This window comes from Phycodurus eques, chromosome 9 (assembly GCF_024500275.1).
Source record: "Phycodurus eques isolate BA_2022a chromosome 9, UOR_Pequ_1.1, whole genome shotgun sequence".
Taxonomy (NCBI): Eukaryota; Metazoa; Chordata; class Actinopteri; order Syngnathiformes; family Syngnathidae; genus Phycodurus; species Phycodurus eques.
This window is the reverse complement of record NC_084533.1, coordinates 14337642-14357072: the sequence shown is the minus strand read 5'-3', so window position 1 is coordinate 14357072 and position 19431 is coordinate 14337642. Positions and strand designations below refer to the sequence as shown.

The 19431-nt window shown below is 40.9% G+C and overlaps 1 protein-coding gene across 5 annotated transcripts in view; it reads right to left on the bottom strand.

The window, feature by feature from the left end:
* The window catches only part of znf185 (zinc finger protein 185 with LIM domain), a 27875-nt gene extending 8444 nt beyond the window's left edge, over window positions 1-19431 (bottom strand). For 3 of the 5 annotated variants that reach the window (XR_009769173.1, XR_009769174.1, XM_061685468.1), the window contains exons 1-30: window positions 19222-19431; window positions 18406-18469; window positions 17435-17552; window positions 17224-17319; window positions 17108-17134; window positions 16982-17035; window positions 16548-16595; window positions 16383-16454; window positions 16206-16286; window positions 14584-14688; window positions 14218-14493; window positions 12737-12802; window positions 12430-12498; window positions 12077-12157; window positions 11644-11718; window positions 10088-10141; window positions 9808-9861; window positions 9437-9487; window positions 9297-9341; window positions 8490-8531; window positions 7519-7584; window positions 7296-7367; window positions 7106-7168; window positions 6751-6840; window positions 6517-6564; window positions 3906-3944; window positions 2751-2804; window positions 2590-2664; window positions 2474-2494; window positions 1255-1357 (exon numbers count right to left, since the gene is read on the bottom strand). Coding sequence is in view for 3 of the 5 variants with exons in the window: in XM_061685468.1 (XP_061541452.1) it covers window positions 1255-1357; window positions 2474-2494; window positions 2590-2664; window positions 2751-2804; window positions 3906-3944; window positions 6517-6564; window positions 6751-6840; window positions 7106-7168; window positions 7296-7367; window positions 7519-7584; window positions 8490-8531; window positions 9297-9341; window positions 9437-9487; window positions 9808-9861; window positions 10088-10141; window positions 11644-11718; window positions 12077-12157; window positions 12430-12498; window positions 12737-12802; window positions 14218-14493; window positions 14584-14688; window positions 16206-16286; window positions 16383-16454; window positions 16548-16595; window positions 16982-17035; window positions 17108-17134; window positions 17224-17319; window positions 17435-17552; window positions 18406-18415 (2055 nt within the window). In the remaining 2 variants the exon portion in view is untranslated. The remainder of the gene's footprint in view (window positions 1-1254; window positions 1358-2473; window positions 2495-2589; window positions 2665-2750; window positions 2805-3905; window positions 3945-6516; window positions 6565-6750; window positions 6841-7105; window positions 7169-7295; window positions 7368-7518; window positions 7585-8489; window positions 8532-9296; window positions 9342-9436; window positions 9488-9807; window positions 9862-10087; window positions 10142-11643; window positions 11719-12076; window positions 12158-12429; window positions 12499-12736; window positions 12803-14217; window positions 14494-14583; window positions 14689-16205; window positions 16287-16382; window positions 16455-16547; window positions 16596-16981; window positions 17036-17107; window positions 17135-17223; window positions 17320-17434; window positions 17553-18405; window positions 18470-19221) is intronic. The other 2 variants (XM_061685470.1, XM_061685469.1) reach the window with 2 other exon arrangements.

Sequence of the window (19431 nt, the reverse complement as noted above, 5' to 3'; positions counted from 1 at the left end):
CTCATTTCTTTGCCCCTAAACACACTGGTGACAACTACATAATAATAACCCTAAATAACTATTGACACACACACACAAGAACACGAAACCCTATGCTGCCTCCAGGACATCTTAATGTCCAAGGATGGAGCATGGTGCAATTGGTGATTTCTCACTGTCATCTTATCCTGGTCTCATCTCAAGTTCTCTTGTAAAACCTGTCGTATAAATACCAAAACAGGATACTGAAGATGGTTTCTACCTGATGTACTGCTCTCCTATCACAAAAAGATAGCGTGCAATAAAGGCAGATACACCCATCCATCCATCTTCTAAAGCGCTTGTCCTTATTAGGGTCACGTTTCGATGAAGCTTTTCTTAGCTGACTTGGGGTGAGAGACATTGTACACCTTGGACTCATTGCCAGCCTATCGCAGGGCACATAAAGACAAACAACCGGTCGCACTCACACCTGTGCATTGTTTAGAGCCCTCAATTAACCTAACAAGTCTGTTTTCGGAATGTGGGAGGAAGCCAAAGAGAGGAGGAGGAGAACAGGCAAATTCCAACACACGAGAGCCTGAGACAAGATCTGAACATGGGATCGCTCAGCTGAGGCAGACGTGCTAACACCTACGCTACTGTGCTGCCCATAAATTTAGATACAAGTATGCAAGCATACACACTAATGAGTGAGGAACAAGCAGCTACAAATGAGACCTTTCCCAACACACATTCTTCCGGTGTGTCGACAAGAGCGGCAGTCCTTTCACTGCTCTGCTTTTTATGTTACCATTTGCTTGGTCAAATTCATTAATGTCATTCATGTATTTTATTGTATTGCTCAAGTTGTATTAATCAGTCAGACAGACCTATTACAGTAGTTACATGTCTAGTTCTATGGTTATCATCACACTTTTCCACGGCACCATTGGCACCCTAGTGTAGTGGCATCACAAAAAAAAAAAAAAAAAAAAGAAGCCAAAAGGGAAGCAAAACAAACCATAAATACAAAGGTAAAGCATGTTTGAAGGAAGGCGCAATGGGGTTTTATATTTGTATTTCTCGGCACGTGCCACAACCAGTCGGGCCTCAGGAAGTCACTGGCCAAGAAAGACTTTTGCCTCTTGGCAGTCATTGTGTCAAACTTGCTTATCAATTTATTCTTATTTATTCCTCCTTTAAATTTGTTTTATTTGAAAGCACACACAATGATCAGTCCCCTCCTAAATTTCAACAGAAATACAGTATATCAAAGAACTGATACCGAATTACCTTGAAACATTGCGGGTGGCAGCTAATGTTAAGGTGCTCGATGGTGATCTTGGCATCATTGCCCACCAGCTGCCCACAGTATGTGCAGGGGGAGGAGAGAGAGCTGCAGGAGGAACACATGAAGATGATTTTGGAGGCAATTGCTTGAATCAAAAACATCAATAACCTATCACACTTTCTATTAGGATACTTGGAATTCTAAAAATGTCTCTCCTTAGCTCTGTAGTGGAACTATTAAGTATAAATGATTTTTAAATGAAGAAAAAGTTTATAGACTGCAGCAATTAAGCCTCGACTAACTGGTGGATGGATGTCAAATTACAAGACACATTTCAGAAAGACGGGATGTGAAAAATCTTTTTTTAGAAAAAAGTATGAATATATGTATGTTTTCATTGATTTTGCAAAATAAAATAAAAGGCAGATTTGATGTTATATGTTTTTGGTTGTTACAAAAAACAAAGTGGAGAAAATAGATAATAATAACAATAAGAACAACAGCAATAATAATACAGTGGTGCCTGGAGATACAATTTCTATGACCGTGCCCGAAACGCAAAACATTTGCATCTCAAATTATCTATCCTCATTGGAATGGATTAAAATGAGTTTAATCTGTTCATCATATGAGTCTTTTTTGGAGAGGATAAAGAATATGCATGTGAGTATTGTTACATTGTCTCCCTACATGTGTTCCTGCACCGTTTGTGTTCAAATAGCCATTGCTTAAAAGGGTCATGACACCGCAACACAGATGCTATTCCTTAGCCTGTCTATGGTGTTTTGCATGGTCTGTTAGCATTAAGCTAAACAAACTTATCTAATGCAAAGCTATGTTGTTGTTGGTGTTTTTTTTTTAATACACAACATGTAATTCTCTTTGTTTGATGTTTAGTTTGACAGTAAACAGATTGAGAGTGGTGATGCCAAATGATGGCTCATATCTCGAGAAACTTGTAAGTCTGGTCACTCATATCTCAAGGCACCACTGTAGTCGTAGTAGTAGTAGCAGTCATAGTAATAGTAATACTAATAATAATAATTCGTTGCCAAGCATCTAAAGTCCACACTGCGTGGATTGATAGAAAACAGTTAAGATCTGAACATCCGTGGAAGAACTACATATGGAATTATGATATTTGGAAAACCATCAAGAGGGAGTTCTGTACAAAGAAAGCAACAACCTCATTCAGATAACCTCCTTGGTGGAGGTAGTTACCTGGAGTAAGAGGAGGACCAGCTGGAAAAGCCGCAGACAAAAGGCAATGTCATCAAGATGTGAGCCAAAATCATTATTCAGCAGTATTTCTTATCAATAAGATAAATAAGACATACCTATTGATTGCATCTGTGGCATTATGGGAGGACATTTCTGTGGTATCGACATACTCCTTCACGTACACAAAAGCCCTTAAACAAGCACGAACACACGCAGGATCAAGATGAGTTTAGACATCATGAATATTAGTTCTCACTTTGATTGAAATTATTCTCACTTTTTGGTGTCGGGTTCTGGTGTGGGGGTGCGTGGGGCCTCCACGAGCACGGTCCTGGTGTCAGACAGTGCATCGTTAGTCTCATCGCTCACTCACGGGTGACAGCGATGATGCGCACACACACAAGACACACGCTGCATCTGCTCAATACAGCTCAGGAAGATAATCATTTTCTGTCATCGCCGGTAAATGTCGTGCTGCTTGAAGAGCCGTTTGACAAAGGGATACCTCTAATGCGCATCGTTAATCGTGTGGGGTGGTGGTGTTAGGAAGGAAACGAAGAAACTGGGCGACAGTAGGAAGGCAGATGAAAATTGAAAGAAATTTCACTGATGACTTGCTCCAAGTAGGTGTTGCAGTCACTACTGTTTATGGTCGCGAGTGTGCTGGAGCCTATCCAGCTGAACTGGGCCAGAGGCAGGGTACACAAAATAAAATAAATACACCTTGTTAGATTAATTGAGGGCTCGAATAAAGAACAAAGTCAGTTACATATACATTCAAACATTTTTCATCTATGAATGACCTGGCCCATCTGTCTGTTGTAAAACTCTAATGTGGCTCTTAGCACAAAGGTTTGCTCACTCCCTAACCTGGATAGGTAAACTCAATTTAAGAAATAATAATTCAAATTTTGAAGTCATTAAACATTAGTTGAATAAATGAAGTGAACTACCTTTAATGTAGTCAAGCGCCTAACAGAATGGAATATTTAGGTTAAACGTACTCATAACCAAGTTACAGGAACTGAAGTTTAAATTAAATTATTCCCCACTCATTTATTTAACTCAGCCTGTGAAAATTCATGCCCATGTTAATTGTGCAAAGTGACAACCTCACACATAGGCCCTTCCGGTAAGCGGCCTCCATTTGTTCCATTGTCACTTCATCCAGTTGTAATGGCCCTGTATTTGTTTTGACATTATTTAGCTTCATATGCAGATAGAAATCTCAAAATAAGCCCGACATGACAAATGTGTGAAGAGCAAACAAGGCATTTCTCTCATCAAGCAAATATGATAGTCATACATAATAACATTGTTGTTCAGCCTCACCAGACTGATAAAAGAGCTTCGACTGCAAGTGTGTTAGAGCAGACAAGATGACCAACCAGCAGAGCAAACAGACCGAACTTTCACAAGATCACGAACTCACCGATCCATCGACAGCCCCTCCTGTTCGCTGTAGTTCTGCCTGGAATATGAAAGAGAGCTGGATTAGACTTTCACTGTCGGTTGGAGCTGTCAATATGCTGGACATGTTCCAGTAAAGAGGGATTTTGTCCATCCATCCATCTCTGAGATCCTCCTGGATGACCGAGCTTCTCACCCTATCTCTAAGGGAGAGCCCGGATACCCTGCGGAGGAAACTCATTTCGGCCGCTTGTATCTGTGATCTTGTTCTTTCGGTCACGACCCACAGCTCGTGACCATAGGTGAGAGTAGGAACGTAGATCGACCGGTAAATCGAGAGCTTCGCCTTTCGGCTTAGCTCCTTCTTTACCACAACGGATCGATACAAAGTTCGCATCACTGCAGACGCTGCACCGATCCGCCTGTCGATCTCCAGTTCCATTCTTCCCTCACTCGTGAACAAGACCCCAAGATACTTGAACTCCTCCACTTGGGGCAGGATCTAATCCCCGACCTGGAGAGGGCACGCCACCCTTTTCCGACTGAAGACCATGGTCTCAGATTTGGAGGTGCTGATTCTCATCCCAGCCGCTTCACACTCCGCTGCGAACTGCTCCAGTGAGAGTTGGAGCTCACGGCTTGATGAAGCCAACAAAACCACATCATCTGCAAAAAGCAGAGATGCAATACTGAGGCCACCAAACCGCACCCCCTCTACGCCTCGGCTGCGCCTTGAAATTCTGTCCATAAATGTTATGAACAGAATCGGTGACAAACGGGCAGCCTTGGCGGAGTCCAACCCTCACCGGAAACGAGTCCGACTTACTGCCGGATATGCAGACCAAACTCTGACTCCGGTCGTACAGGGACCGAACAGCCCATATCAGGGGGTTCGGTACCCCATACTCCCGAAGCACCCCCCACAGGACCCCCCGAGGGACACGGTCGAACGCCTTCTCCAAGTCCACAAAACACATGTAGACTGGTTGGGTTACCGCTCATGCACCCTCAAGGATCCTGCTGAGAGTGTAGAGCTGGTCCACTGTTCCACGGCCAGGATGAAGACCACACTGCTCCTCCTGAATCTGAGATTCAACTTCCCGACGGACCCTCCTCTCCAGCACCCCTGAATAGACCTTACCAGGGAGGCTGAGGAGTGTGATCCCCCTGTAGTTGGAACACACCCTCCGGTCCCCCTTCTTAAAATGGGGGACCACCACCCCAGTCTGCCAATCCAGAAGCACTGTCCCCGATGTCCACGCGATGTTGCAGAGACGTGTCAACCAGGACAGCCCTACAACATCCAGAGCCTTTACTCCGGGCGAATCTCATCCATCATCCTCTCATCCTTGCCACCGAGGAGCTTTTTAACCACCTCGGTGAACTCAACCCCAGAGATTGGAGAGCCAGCTTCAGAGAACCCAGACTCTGCTTCCTCATGGGAAGGCGTGTCGGTGGAATTGAGGAGGTCTTCTATTCTCCCCACCGGCTCACAACGTCCCGAGTCGAAGTCAGCAGCGCCCAATCCCCACTATACACAGTGTTGATGGTGCACTGCTTCCCCCTCCTGAGACGCCGGATGGTGGACCAGAATTTCCTCGAAGCCGTCCGGAAGACTTTCTCCATGGCCTCACCGAACTCCTCCCATACCAGAGTTTTTGCTTCAGCAACCACCAAAGCTGCATTCCCCTTGGCCAGCCGGTACCCATCAGCTGCCTCAGGAGTCCCACAGGCCAAAAAGACCCTGAACCGGTTGCGAGCCAATCGCAGGGCACATAGAAACAAACAACTAGTCACACTCACATTCACACCTACAGGCAATTTAGAGTCTTCAATTAACCGACCATACATGTTCTTTGGATGTGGGAGAAAACCGATAAAACATGCAAACACCACACAGGGGGGGATTTGAACCCCGGTCCCCAGAACTGTGAGGCAGATGTGCTAACCAGTTGTCCACCGTGCCTCCATAGGAAGTTAAGTTGGGGAATTTTAAAGGTGGACAACATAAATCTGTAAATGTTTGTAAATTAATGTAGCTATTTTGTCTAATAAATACAAATTAAATCAATCAATTTTGTTTTTCATAAACGGACAAGCATGCAAACTGATTCTAAAAATGTGGATGAATGAAATGTTTTCATTGGTCGACGGACATTATATCAATTGAACATATTTGCGGAGCCAGATTTATTTTTGTTACCCACCCATCCATTTTCCTAGTTCTCATTAGGGTTGTGGTTAAATTCACACCTAAGCACAATTATATTACATTAACTCCATTGACCGCCATGTTTTTGAAAGTGGCAGGTAGAAGGAGTACCTGGAGAAAACCCACGCAGACATGGGCAGAACATGCAAAGCCCACCCAGGACCTCAGAACTATGAGACAGACGTGCGAACCACAACACTTATTATTTGATGATATATATCATTTCATATATCGAATTTTAATCTTAAAATTCGATATATGAAATGGTATATATCATCCAAATGTGGTCTCAATACCCTTACTGTAGCATACAGGCTGATTTTAGCTGATATTTGATTTTACTGTATTTCCCTTACTTCCCACTTCTTCCCATTATTTCCCCTGGAGAGGATCCAAGTTTGAAAACTCTTGAATTTCCTACCTGACAGTGGTGATGGTTGTGACTGTGTGCATCTGCGAGTCCTCTAGGCTACAAAACACATCAAATAGCAGCATTATGTAAGTGAAGTTTCCACTTAGGTTTAGCTTGTTTTCAATTAAATGCTTAACAGCCTCTTAATTTCCACGCACTCATAAATCCTGCTAGAATGGTAAAAAGGGAAGAAAAACGGATTTAATTTGCATCTAATGAGCTCCGCAATGGGGAGATGAATACCTCTCCTCCTCCTCTTCCAGTGTAGTGTTAGGGATAGTATACATAGAGGGGGACGTCCACCTGTCCCATGGTGAGTCATTTTCTTTGGACCTGAAAACACAAGACAATGGGGAACCTCACATCGTGCACACTATAGGAGAAAAAGGCATGCGTTGACCACGCTTATGACAAATCTATTTCTGATATCCGACCTATTTTTATCAGCACCAGTGCACAATGTATTCTGGCTCGACGAACAGAGTGTTCATGCTGCAAAAGCCTCACCGTATAGTGAAAGGGAGTCGGGTCAGACGAATAAAGGGAGCAAGATCGCTCCAACCCTCCTCCACCGCTTTTAAATCAAAAGGTGACTTACTTTCTCTCAAACATAACCAGAGTCTGTTGTTCCTCCTGTTGGCCTACACCTGGAGCCTCTTGGCTGAGCGAGAACGAGAACACATACATTGAAAGGCTTTTAGTGTGTAATGGGCAAGGGGCAGAGCTGAACTAAACATGCTGGACTACACCGAGTGGAGGCGTAAGAGTAAATCGAAGTGTGTCATCACCTCTCTTCTGTGGTGGTCTGCAGAGGCGTTGTTGTTTCCCACGTGCGCGCCCACGACCGGTGAGTGCTTAGACTGAAGAGGAGGTGAGACATGATGGAGGAGTCGTGGCGCATGGAGCCGCACAACAAAATAAGCGCATTGTTTAAGAAAGGGATGTGTACGGCTCCCCACACTCACTCATGTATCCATTACACATTCGCGCGCACCAAGCTGAGGCAAATACCTTGTGGCGGTGGTGTCGATAGGGATGACATCATCTACAAGCGATTCCACGACCTGACTGCTTATACTGGTCAAAATACACACACAAAACACAGTTAATCAATAAAAAAATGGGCATGTTGACGTGGGTGGTGGATTGTGGTAAGCACAATCAAATGTTCTGGGTTCGAAACTCGGCTCAGACCGTCATGCTTGCAGATTCTATATTGTCTCCAGTGATTCTCCATTTTGAGTGGGTTATTGCCAGGTGGTTAAAAATTACAGGGGGTCTTCAATGGTTATTGCTGCCACAGGAGCGTCAACCAGTTATTAAATCCAAGGGTTCACTTACATTTTTCTCCCTGTCCTGTGAATATTTACGTTATTTTCAATAAAAATATCCAAACGTAAATGTTTGTGTGGTATTAATTTAAGCAGACAATTTAGTCTTGTGATTTAGATGAAGATCAGAACAACTCATACACATTAACAGAATGCATTTTCTTCATGTTCTCGTGTTCTTGCATGGTTTTCTGTAGGGACTCCAACTTTCTCCCACAATCCAAAAACATGCATGTAAGGTTCAATGAAGACTCAAAATTGCTCCCGGGAGAAAAATGTGAGTGTGAACCGTTATTTGTCTATATGTGCTCTGTGATGGACTGATAACCAATTCAAAGTGTACCCCATCTGTCGCCCCTCAACCTTAATTTATTTTCGTAGTTATATCTCATCGTGTCTTCTTAGGGGGACAAATATTTAACTTGGCTTCTAGTGCTGACATGCTAAACTGATTAATTAAACCATTAACTGATATTTAATCAACTTAAATGGCCTAAAGTCATTTGCTAATTTATGTCAACACAATGTAAAAATTTAGTCAAGAGAAATATGCATTTAATAATGCAAAGCATTACTAGATTAATTAGAATAAATAATGACAGACTTCAAGAGCTTACTTGGTGTCGGCTTAGTGGAGATATAAGAACTTACGTGATTTCTGGTTCTTTCTTCTCCATGAAACTGTGTGATGAACTAAAAAAAAGAAAAAAAAAAGCATATTACATTTAAAATAAAAATATAAGCAAGGCTTGTTAAAGCCAGAGTAAAGTCATATTTCTCACAAGAATTAGTGAGATATTATAACAAAAGTAATGCACTGCAATTAGTAAAAATCTAGTTTAAAATGTATTATACAGTGAGACCTCAAAAGGACAACAACCTGAAGGCACTTTGGAGCTCTTATTATGTTACATTTTGTTCTAAGATATTATTTATATATTTAATCATTCATTCATTAGGGGGGGGGGGGGGGGTTCTTTTTTGTGTACCAGTGATGTCAAAGGGGGAAAATTGTATAACTAGGAAAGGGTCACAAGGCTTTATGAACTGAATAATAATAATAATAATAATATATAGTGGTTTAGCTTATGATAGCTTATGATAAAAAAAAAATAAAAAACTTAAAACATTGTCTGTACAGTTATAAAGGTTTTCTAATGGCAACAATGTGACCCTGGAACTAATTGATTCACTTTACATTATTTGCTAAGACACAGTTATTAGTCCACCGGCACCACTTTGTGTTGAACTTTAGGGGTTCCACTGACAATTTTATTGTAATTATTTGATTAATTGTTGTGAGAACATATTGGAAGATGATAGCAGCTGATTACAATACAATACACAATGAAACTGTTGTAGTCCCAATCATAACACGTGCCTCTGCTCGTACTGTATGAGCAGCACAAGCAGCACTCACAATAGAGGAAGGTGGAATTTGTATGACCCATTCTGTACCTGTTGATGGAAATATCTGAGAGGGGCTGCAGCAGGTCAGAGGAGCTGCAGAAGAGAAAAGTGACTCATAATCACATCGTGCTGCATTATGCATGACGCGAGCTTCAAAACAGTCACAGCTCCCAACCCAATATGATTACCTGTTTGGGGATGTGGTCCCTAACGGGTACGGATCAAATGGATCAGCTGAGCTGAAACACAATTTCACACTGATTTCACTCTCAATTGTCAGCACGACGCGTCTGGTGTCACATTGACTCTTAATGGAAATATGTAATGTGTTATGAATGGTAAACAGAAAGACAGCTGGACTGGGCGGCCAAGTTCGAATTACAATGATGATCAAAATGTCTTTGAACAATTTAGTATTCTGCTGCTCAGTTGCAAAATCAACCAAACTAAATCATTACTATTTAAATTCATCGTCACCCCGATAAGAATAAACACAAGGAAAAATTGAACTCTTCACCACATTCAACCAAACATGCCCAGTCAAAGTGAGTCAAACTACCTGAACTCAGTTACTGTGGTGGTCACACGTGAGTTTAAGTGGTCGTGCTCCTCGCTGCGAGGTGATGGCGAGGTGGAGAGGGAAGGAGCGAGGGAATGCATGAATGACGTGATGAGTGGAGAGAAAAAAAGGGCATGCAAAGGTTAGTGTGGTTTTTCTCATGCACTATTTACATTGACAGTACTGACAGACACGCAAATATTTGACCGGGACAAGATGGATTTTGTGTGTGTTTGTGTGTGTGTGTGTGTGTGTGTGGGGATGTGTGTGCTTGCCATACCTGTTCTCAGTAATGGTTACAGTTTGGGTGGTTATAGTGACAGTCTCTGTGTTGCTGACGGGCAGAGAGATACAACATTCAGAGTCAGTACAGATGATTTATTAGTCTCCAGACCCAAAAAAACATTTTCTACAAAGACCTCCTCTGATTGCATCTAACTTTGGATTGTTTTCAGCCTAACTGGGTACATCAGAGGCTGGCGGAGACAAACAAAGCAGCGGTACTTCATCAGAACAGAACATTCTCTTCTATTGTCAGTCGTGCAGATAAGATGTTTCAAAGTGTCAGCTTGAAGAAACCTTTTTTTTTTTTTTTAAATGAATTTACAGTTGATCTCATATTAAGGAATGGTACATGGAATACTGAAAACTAAAGTGCTTTAGGTAAAGTCAATGGCTACTTTGCAGCGCTGTCATGCCATGCATTTTCAACACATATGATCAAATCAAACCTTTCTAAAGTTCCACCATGTTGCTACTCACAATCATATATACAGCCTCGCTGTATAGTCTTTGCAGTCAGAAGTGACGTAAAACTAGCCAGCAGAAAATGCATTACAGTCTTCTATATTTCGTTTTTATATCATTTTAAGATAGAAAAGATATTAATTACAGTCTGGTACAGCATGTAACTAGAAAGGCACTCACATTAATCAGTACCGAAGAAGTAGCTCTCACTCTCTCAAAAAGGTTGGTGAGCCCTGGTCTAAATGAAGCTCCTTCAACATATTTCTTTGGCACCAAGATGCCACAAAAAGGTGGCAAAGCAATACTTTTATTGTTTTGGCTTGAGCACAAAAACAGTGAGTGAGTTTTTCGGGGATAGCCTGCCGCCCAAAAATTTGCAATTTGGTGAATTTGGGAATACCAAACCGTAAATATACAGGGCTTCACTGTGTAACATATTTGCAGCTACTGTCTGAAAGTGTTCAATGTATTACCACCATATGGTCACAAAATGGTGGGAAATGACCATGAAATAACTAAAGGTACAATGGGTCCTTAGTTTCCTTCATACGACATTTTGAGGTTACATATGACACGCGGCATAAAAATGGATGGATGGATGTTTAACTTTTATGAAAACTAAAAAATTAAAACTCTGTTGTAAAACCGAGCACCCGCTCTACTGTTTGCGCATGAGAACATTGTGACAGTACATATCAATGGTTTAACCTCAGGCATTTACAGTTGGCATCTTATGGATGTTGTACATTCAGTAGTTGTACATAGGAATTTGCATAATCCTGTCAAAAATATAATTAACTTAAAAAAAAAAAAGAGAGAGAGAGAGAGAGAGAGAGAGAAGAAGTGTACACAGCGGTAGATGTCTGTGCTGATAAGAATTAGCAGTGCAGTCACAGATGGCGAGCAAAGGCTTTTTCAACAGTTTTCCTCCCTACGTGCTTTCTTTCGACTGCATTAATTTGAGGTAGAACTGGACTTTGCTGGATATGAAATGCAAAGCAACGTATACCTTGCCACTGACAAAGAAAGCACTGATTTGAAATGTAATCAAAATATATTTTCTTTTTTTCTTTAGGGCTTTTTCTGTACCTTTCAAATTCAGTGTGCAGATCCTGGCTCCACTGTACGTGGCTGGAGGGATCAAGCAGTTCAGGTTCATCTCGACTGCAGAGGCGGAAAGATAACAGGAGGTAAAGGGGGGGGGGGGCAAAAATAAATACGAATCACTAAAGTAAGGAAAATTATTCTGATCGGTCTGACCCAGGAAATGAGAGGAAATATGAAAGGTTACATACCAGAAGAAGGTGCAAGTGGAGGAGAATGTTATGTTATGTTATATTATGTTATGTGTTTTTGGTATGATATATGGTGGGTTGTGTTACAGGTACAGACTTCAGAGCAGAGCAGTTTAACTTAAGCAGAGGGAGGGAATACTATAAAAAAAGCCCAACAGTGCCACCTTGTGATTTGAGTTCTAAAACAATGTTAGTGCCTTTCATTTGACTGTGTGTATTTAACAAACCCAGAAATGAGATTCAAGAGATCGAGATCCTCTGTTCTTGCTTCATGGTTGCTGAGTGCTGGAGTTGGATCATGTTCCTTTCTATAAACATTAACACAGATCAATGAACCTACTTGGCACACACACACACACACACACGCACGCGCATACACACACACACATGCATGTATGCACACACAGAATTATGTCTTCTTTTTAGTCATGTCTAATTTGGAACCAACCCTTGTCTGGTATTTTTAGCGAGCTGTAAATGAGATGTGACTACTTTGAAGTGCAGAGTGGAGAACTGCCATTATGTGACTTCTTGCCAACACTGCCATGAAATGAAAGAGAAAGTAGTTTTAGTTGTGTACCCGTCCTCTGAGCCAGTGTCCGCTGAGCCTTCCTCTTCCTTTGCCAGCCCTGGCTCGCCATCATTGAAGCTGAAGTGAAAATGAAGAAAAAAATATGCTGTTTATCTTCTTATCAGATGGCATGCTAAGCTGAGACATAACATGTCAGTGCCAAAGGGGAGGGGGGTTCCTCCTTCCATTTACAAACAGGTGACAAGTTAAAAAAAATCAACAATAAGTTTCTTTCTCTCAGGCTGGATTGAAAAATACTTGATCATTTTATGTACTGACACATATAGATTTGCACATGCAGTGTTGCCGCCAATACCTGGTTGAGTTTGAGTCTGATGGAATGAGGTTTTCATACAAGGCAGTGAGCGTTTCAACTCTGGAGCTGTGAAGACAAAGAGCAAATGCATGGAATTCCTGGTCAAATTCTCCTTGACACATTTGTCAAGACGGAATGCAAGCTGGCTATTGAAATACTATACATACCACTGCTAATCATTTAGAGGGCACTCACAAAAATTCAAAATTTCATGACAAAAATATACAGTACTGTAAAATAATTATAAATCAATAGAGTATAATATACTTTTCTTTCATTACATGTAACTATAACCTATAAGCTGTGTCATATTGGTTTATGTAGCACAAAAGCGCTACTGGGCCTGACATTTGACAGTTAGTTGCAGTTCTGATTTGGATAACTTTCATTTGAATCTGATCTGTGCTCCAAATATTTGCATTCTTTGGATATTAATTATTGAATTATTTCAATATTAGGGTAATGATCATCACAAGTAACAAGGCATACCAAAAAAAAAATAATAATACGATAATAATACTATGATACTAATAATGCCATGCTTATACACCAGTCACAAAAAGTATATTACACAAAAAGGATATTAAGCTTTAGGCTGAAATTTCAGCATGAACCTACATTGCACTTTAACCTTTACAGTTGACCTTCTCAAACATTTTAAAAGCCCATGTCCAAGTTCTCAATGTTTTAGAACCTTTTGCACAATTTGCTGTCCTCAACATGTGTTCCATCCATGAATGGACCAATACATTTCCTGGCTCTATTAGAATTGTTATTTTAACAGTCACACGTTCACATTCTGACATCATGAGACCAACACGACACCTTACAATTACCATCAAAGGACTTCAAATAGAATTTTCTCAGAGGGAATGGGCTACTGAGCTTCGTGTCACCAAATGTCATCAGCAGGTTGCATCAGAGATACACAAAGACTGGAGGAGTCACAGAAAGGCATGGAAGTGGACATACTTCCATTCATGGATCAAGCACCAGATCCTTGTTCGAGAACAGAAAATTGTGAAAAAAGTACTAAAACACAGAACAATTGGACAAACGTTTAGAGATGGTCAAATTAGGTTCACCTGTAAAGGTTATAGTGCATTTTAGGTTTGTCCTGCAATTTGACCCGAAAACCTAATATCCCTAACTTTTTATTGGCTTATTACACTGTAGCTATCATTTTCTAATCACCCTATGTATTATAATTACCCTATGTAACTACTTCCGGGGAGCATAATATTAGAAACAGTTCACAGAGCAGTATTACACAGCTGTAAATGACAACGACAATTATTAACACTGCCAAATGAATACCTCTGCACAGATGTGCACAGATGCTGTTTTTCTTCAAAACGGTTCTTATCCGCATTAGCTTTTGCATGTCAGACTAAGTTATGATAGCAACACAAGGTTAAGTAATTAAAATATTTCTACAACTGATCCAGCTACAATGTTCAGTAACTTGGCGAATTTCTGACCTTGAACCTTCAGAAACTTCTGGTTCTTCATGAATTGGGACAAGATGAGTGTCAGCAGCTTCTGCATCATCATGTTCGGAATGGGTGGAAACAACGTGAAGATAATCAGCGATGAGTTCGGGGAGGGGAACGGCCACCTTGATGCAGTCTTCAAACGAGTCCTTGTCCGGAGCGGACACCGCAGGGGGGTCTTCTTTCACAGGCTCAGGGCGGGCCACCTCCACCTTTGGAGGCTCATTAACAGTGACAACAGATGTCTTGACACTTGAGTCGACTCTGTTAACAAGACAGACAATGTGGCAAATTGACAGGCGAGAGAGAAGACCGCTGATTGCCATTCTAATAGACACTTGGTAGAGGATTTACTTGTTTTGTGTTTTGGGTGGTTCTGGTACAGAAGCGACAGATGTGATGGGGATGACAGGGGAGGGGAGCACAGCGTGGACTGAGGCATCATCTGCTATCGCCGCCCTGCACATATGGAGCACACACACACAAATACAAGTGTTTGAGGTAGTCTGCATTGGATCACATTGAGTCTCTCTACTTATCGTACGATTTCTGAGAGACAAGCATTCGCAAACATGAGATTGTACACCATAAAAAGTACGGTATTATTTTTAAATTACAGTGGAACTTCCAAAGTTGAATAGCCCAAAGGTGGTACAATTTGGAGTTCAATTAAAAAAAAAAAAAAAAAAAAAAGAGAAAAAGTCAAAGTCATTCGCAAAATCACCTATTCGTAAATATTTTTGGGAATCTCTCCTCCGTTATTTATGAAAACCTCACATATTCACTGTTTTTGTATTCAAGCCAAAGTAATACAATTATTACTTTGGCGCCATCTTGTGACATTTTGGTGCCGAACTATGTTCAAGTAGGTTGAGGCTCTTCATTATGTAAAAGTAGTGCTTTGTCGCCATTTTGTGGCATCCAAAAGCAATTATTAACCTTTTATTGGTGGGCATCAATTATTCGGGAATAGTGGGTGAACACTGTCATAAATGTAAAACAAGAAAACCATCATCATGTGTGACATAATACGAGAGAAGTGAGCAAATCTCGCGAGACTTCAGTTCAGTTAAGGTTTAACACTACAAGTGTGTTTTTTATTCTTTGTCGTGATGCCACCACAGAAGCGGTACCAGTGATGACGAGGACGAAAATGTGACGATAATAACCATTGAACCAGAAATTGAACTCATTACAACGCAGGAAAGGGGCAAGCACATTCATTCCAGCAATACATATTAATTTCAGCAACTCCCATAAAATCCTACGACGTGACAGTATCACTCTGAAACAAAACTTTCTATTCCTGAGTAGTTACACTTTTTTTTTTTTTCCTAAACAAAATTGACTTTACATTATGGTGGAAAAGATATGTGAACAATTCTTCTGAATCCAAACATCTTAAACAGCTTGCGTTCTACTTTTGAGGTTCCACTTTGCCATGTGTCTGCTGAGGGAGTTAAGCATTGAGAGTAACACAGTTGATTATCTTAAAGCACTTAATACCATAACTTTATAAAGGGACAAGATGTTCCTTACAGATGTTTGACCTAATTTTCTCAATCCAAACACTTACAGGTGCTAAAATACTGGATTTTTCTCTCGAATATGATCAGTGTATAAACGAAGAAAATAAAATGATGGAATGGCATTGCTGGAAGATCACAGCACATCCTGGCACTTACTGATCATCCGATAAGATCGTTCTGATGATCAATACGAAACAGAAAGCATATTTGCAACATACCTGAGGATGGATATTGTATGCTGTGATACATTAATGTAATAGTCATCAAAAAAGTTATATAGCTGACTTTCTGATACAACTTTAGAGGGACTAAAGTATTTTACCTTTTAGCCTCAAATGGTGTGTGTATTTTTTATTTTTTATTTTTTATATATATACATAGAGACTTCTTATAAGAGCAGAACATACAAGCACGTCTTTTCCAAAGCTGCAGAAAGTCAAGACATACTCAAATTTCTGAGCGGCAGAGAGCACATAAGACCGTTGTCTGGCTGCAGATTTGTTGAGGACGTTGCTGGCTGCTGCCGTGCTGAAAAGGGAGACAATGTGGTGTTAATGCGATCTCTCAGCAGGTAAGGTTTAAATTGGACACTGTGTGCGTGCAGGCGTGCGGAGAAAGTCCTACCGTTTCATCTGCTCCTCATTGCTAATCTTGCTCTCCTCGTTCTCATCAGCGGGCTTCGCCGTGTGTGGAGCGCTAAGGACCACAAACACATAACCGCGCACGCCTCACGATATTCATTCATATTCAAGCTTCTTCACAGTCAATACAACTGCTTTGCGAGCTTACATTTTCTTGTAGCCCTCTGAATGTCTTTTGGTGAGTTTTGATGTCCCACTGCCAAAACAAAATATACCACAATGAAAAGCTTAGGTCACAAGTCTGAGAACACAAGGAGATCTAGTACTTAGAGCTATACACAATTCTGTTGGTGGAAAGGATTGTGTTGTTTCCACAATACATCAAGTTGTTGGCTTATGACTGTAAAAACTCATGCATGATTTTATGACCTTTCAGATAGATTATGGTACAACTATCGGGCTCCTTTCCAGTGGATCCACCTTCAATATTCAGTCTAGGGGGCAGAGACCCTCTCCGTATTTTAGAGAATACTACTTCTTTTGTCTTCTTTTCCAACTCTCTCGTCTTAGACGCTTTAATATTGTGCAACTGTACATAATGCTGTGGTTAGTTAGCGTACGAATCAGAGCGGTGGCCCTTACCTAATGCCATTGGAAGTACTTGTAGAAGAGGAAGCAGGCTTGGTGAAAACACCCCTGTATGAACAACAAAAATCTATTCATAAAGTATTCTTAGTTCTGCAGTATTTGCACCAGTGTTGTACTTACCTGATCATGAATCCTGAAGTTGGTGATCTAAATTTAAAACAAAGACTTCATATCGGCACATATCATGTCATCTTTTTCAAATGAGGAAATGCAATTGTGATTTACAAAGCATTTACTTTTCACTGTCAGCCTTGATTGGTGCAGTGGAAGTGGGTGAAGACACTGGACTGGTTGGTGCTCCATTCTGACGTCTGGCCCTTAATTCTGCCATCCTGCAAGAACAGACGATGGCTTCTTTTAATCCGTCCAGTTCATGAGTCAGTCAGTGAGTGAGTGAGAGAGTAGGGAGGCAATGTAAATATTCAGAAGTGGGAGGGGCAATCGTACCACGGCTTCTCTTCTTCAGGTTGAACCTCAGTTTCACTGCTCTGGTTCATCCAGCTGCCATCATCCTTCAGCTTGGTCCTGACTTTGGTGGTACGAAACACAGTTGCTTTTTCCTCCCCTGAATATAAAATAAATAACTTGTTAACATTTATAATGATATTTTCCCCGCACATATGAGAAACACTTTTCAGAATGATGCAGCGCAGTTTTACACCGAACTACAACAGCAATAATAAACGTTACCCGATTTCCTCTCTGACCGTATCAATCAAAATTGATCATTAGGATCTATTGGCTTGCGCTAAGGCCATTCAAGAATATTATTCAGTTAAAGAATGGCAAGCTAAGTACAATGCGAACCACAAAGCTACAATCATAAATTCGTAAATGCCATATTTTTTTGTAAACATCTGTGACACCACTCCAGTCATCCATGCACTGGCTCCCTGTAAATTTTAATTTCACTTACAGAGCCCTCAATAGTGCGGTTTCTCCATACTTGGTGTCATTATTGTCCTGTTAGGTCACAGTGGTTGCTGACTACCTTTTAATGAATGTCCCTGACATGGGATTAAACACTGTGAGTGGGTATTTTAAAAAATAAGTTCAAACAATTTTTTTTTGGGGTAGGCATTCTAGTAAGACTAGATTGTTTTTCATTTGTTTTGATATTTATATATTTTGATTTATTTTTTTTCCCCTTTCATATAAATAAAATGTACTTACTGGTACTCACATCTTGATAGGTTTATTTCTAGACCATTGTGGATACAGTCAGGTAGAATCATAAAAACTCCAAAATCAATCAAAATACTTCAGAACATAACTATTTTACCTTTGAGGGTGGATAAGAGCAAGTATGCTCCCTTACAATTGCATACAATCAGAACAATGAGACAATAACATTCCCCATCTCAGAGACACGCCCTGTGATGACCCATTATTGGGCGAGACACTTTCGTCCTACTCACCCGTTGACATGCTTCTCCCAGAGGTTTTCTCTTGATTCGTCTTCACTGGTTCTTATCAGGCCGCCTGAAAAATATGCACGACACACTCAGATATGGGAGGGCACAAACGAGAAACAGTACAGATTAACTAACGAACGGCTGTTTTGATAGGAATCACCCTTCCCACACTTTGTTCCCTCCCCAAAAAAAAAAGAACATGTGTGCTGAGAGGAATTCCTTTTACTCAATCTTTAAATATGTAGAGGAGCCTGTCTTTCCACTTCCCTAAAAGAAAAGAAAAAAGCTGCTATTGCCTAAATAGCCAAGCATCCTCTGGAATAAAACATGTCAACAGAAGGATTTGTGTTATGCTTGCTTATATTCAAACGCCTTAAACGCATTTTCAGTCCAAAAAAATAAACAAAATAAAAAATGAAAAAAATGAAAATCCCAGGAAATGTCATAAAAAAAGACAATGAATGTTGCTTTATCGAGAAAATGGACAAGCAACCAATTGGGGTGAAATTCCTGGTGCAAGTACAGGAAAAACTCCCACAATTGGGAATTCACTCCCTCAGTATCTTATGAGATTATTATTACCGCAATAATTACTGCGAGTAAATACACACAGGCCTCAAAATACCAAGGTTTAAGACACTTGTCCGCATAAAACTATCGATGATTAATGAAGCGTGTTTGAAAGGTGTAAGAAACAGGACAGACAACTTCATTGACAGGCAACTGTGGCAAGGAAACACAGAAATCATTTGCACAGAATGATAGATGACTTCAATCATTCACCCTAAAACAGGAAGTATCAAAAATGACAGTACCAACCTGTCTCACTTTATTATCCAGATGGGCTCCTAGCAGCGTATTGTCCTGCTCAGCGTGCCAGCTGAAAAGTAGGTATGTGTACGTATCTGTTTGAGGTCTTGTGTCTGACAGGTGTCTTGAGCTTCAGGTACGGGCGTGAACGCTAACAAGCCAAGCCAGTCAAGGAGGGGAGCAGACGTGTGGGGTGGAGCACTGTGTTTGTAACACTGT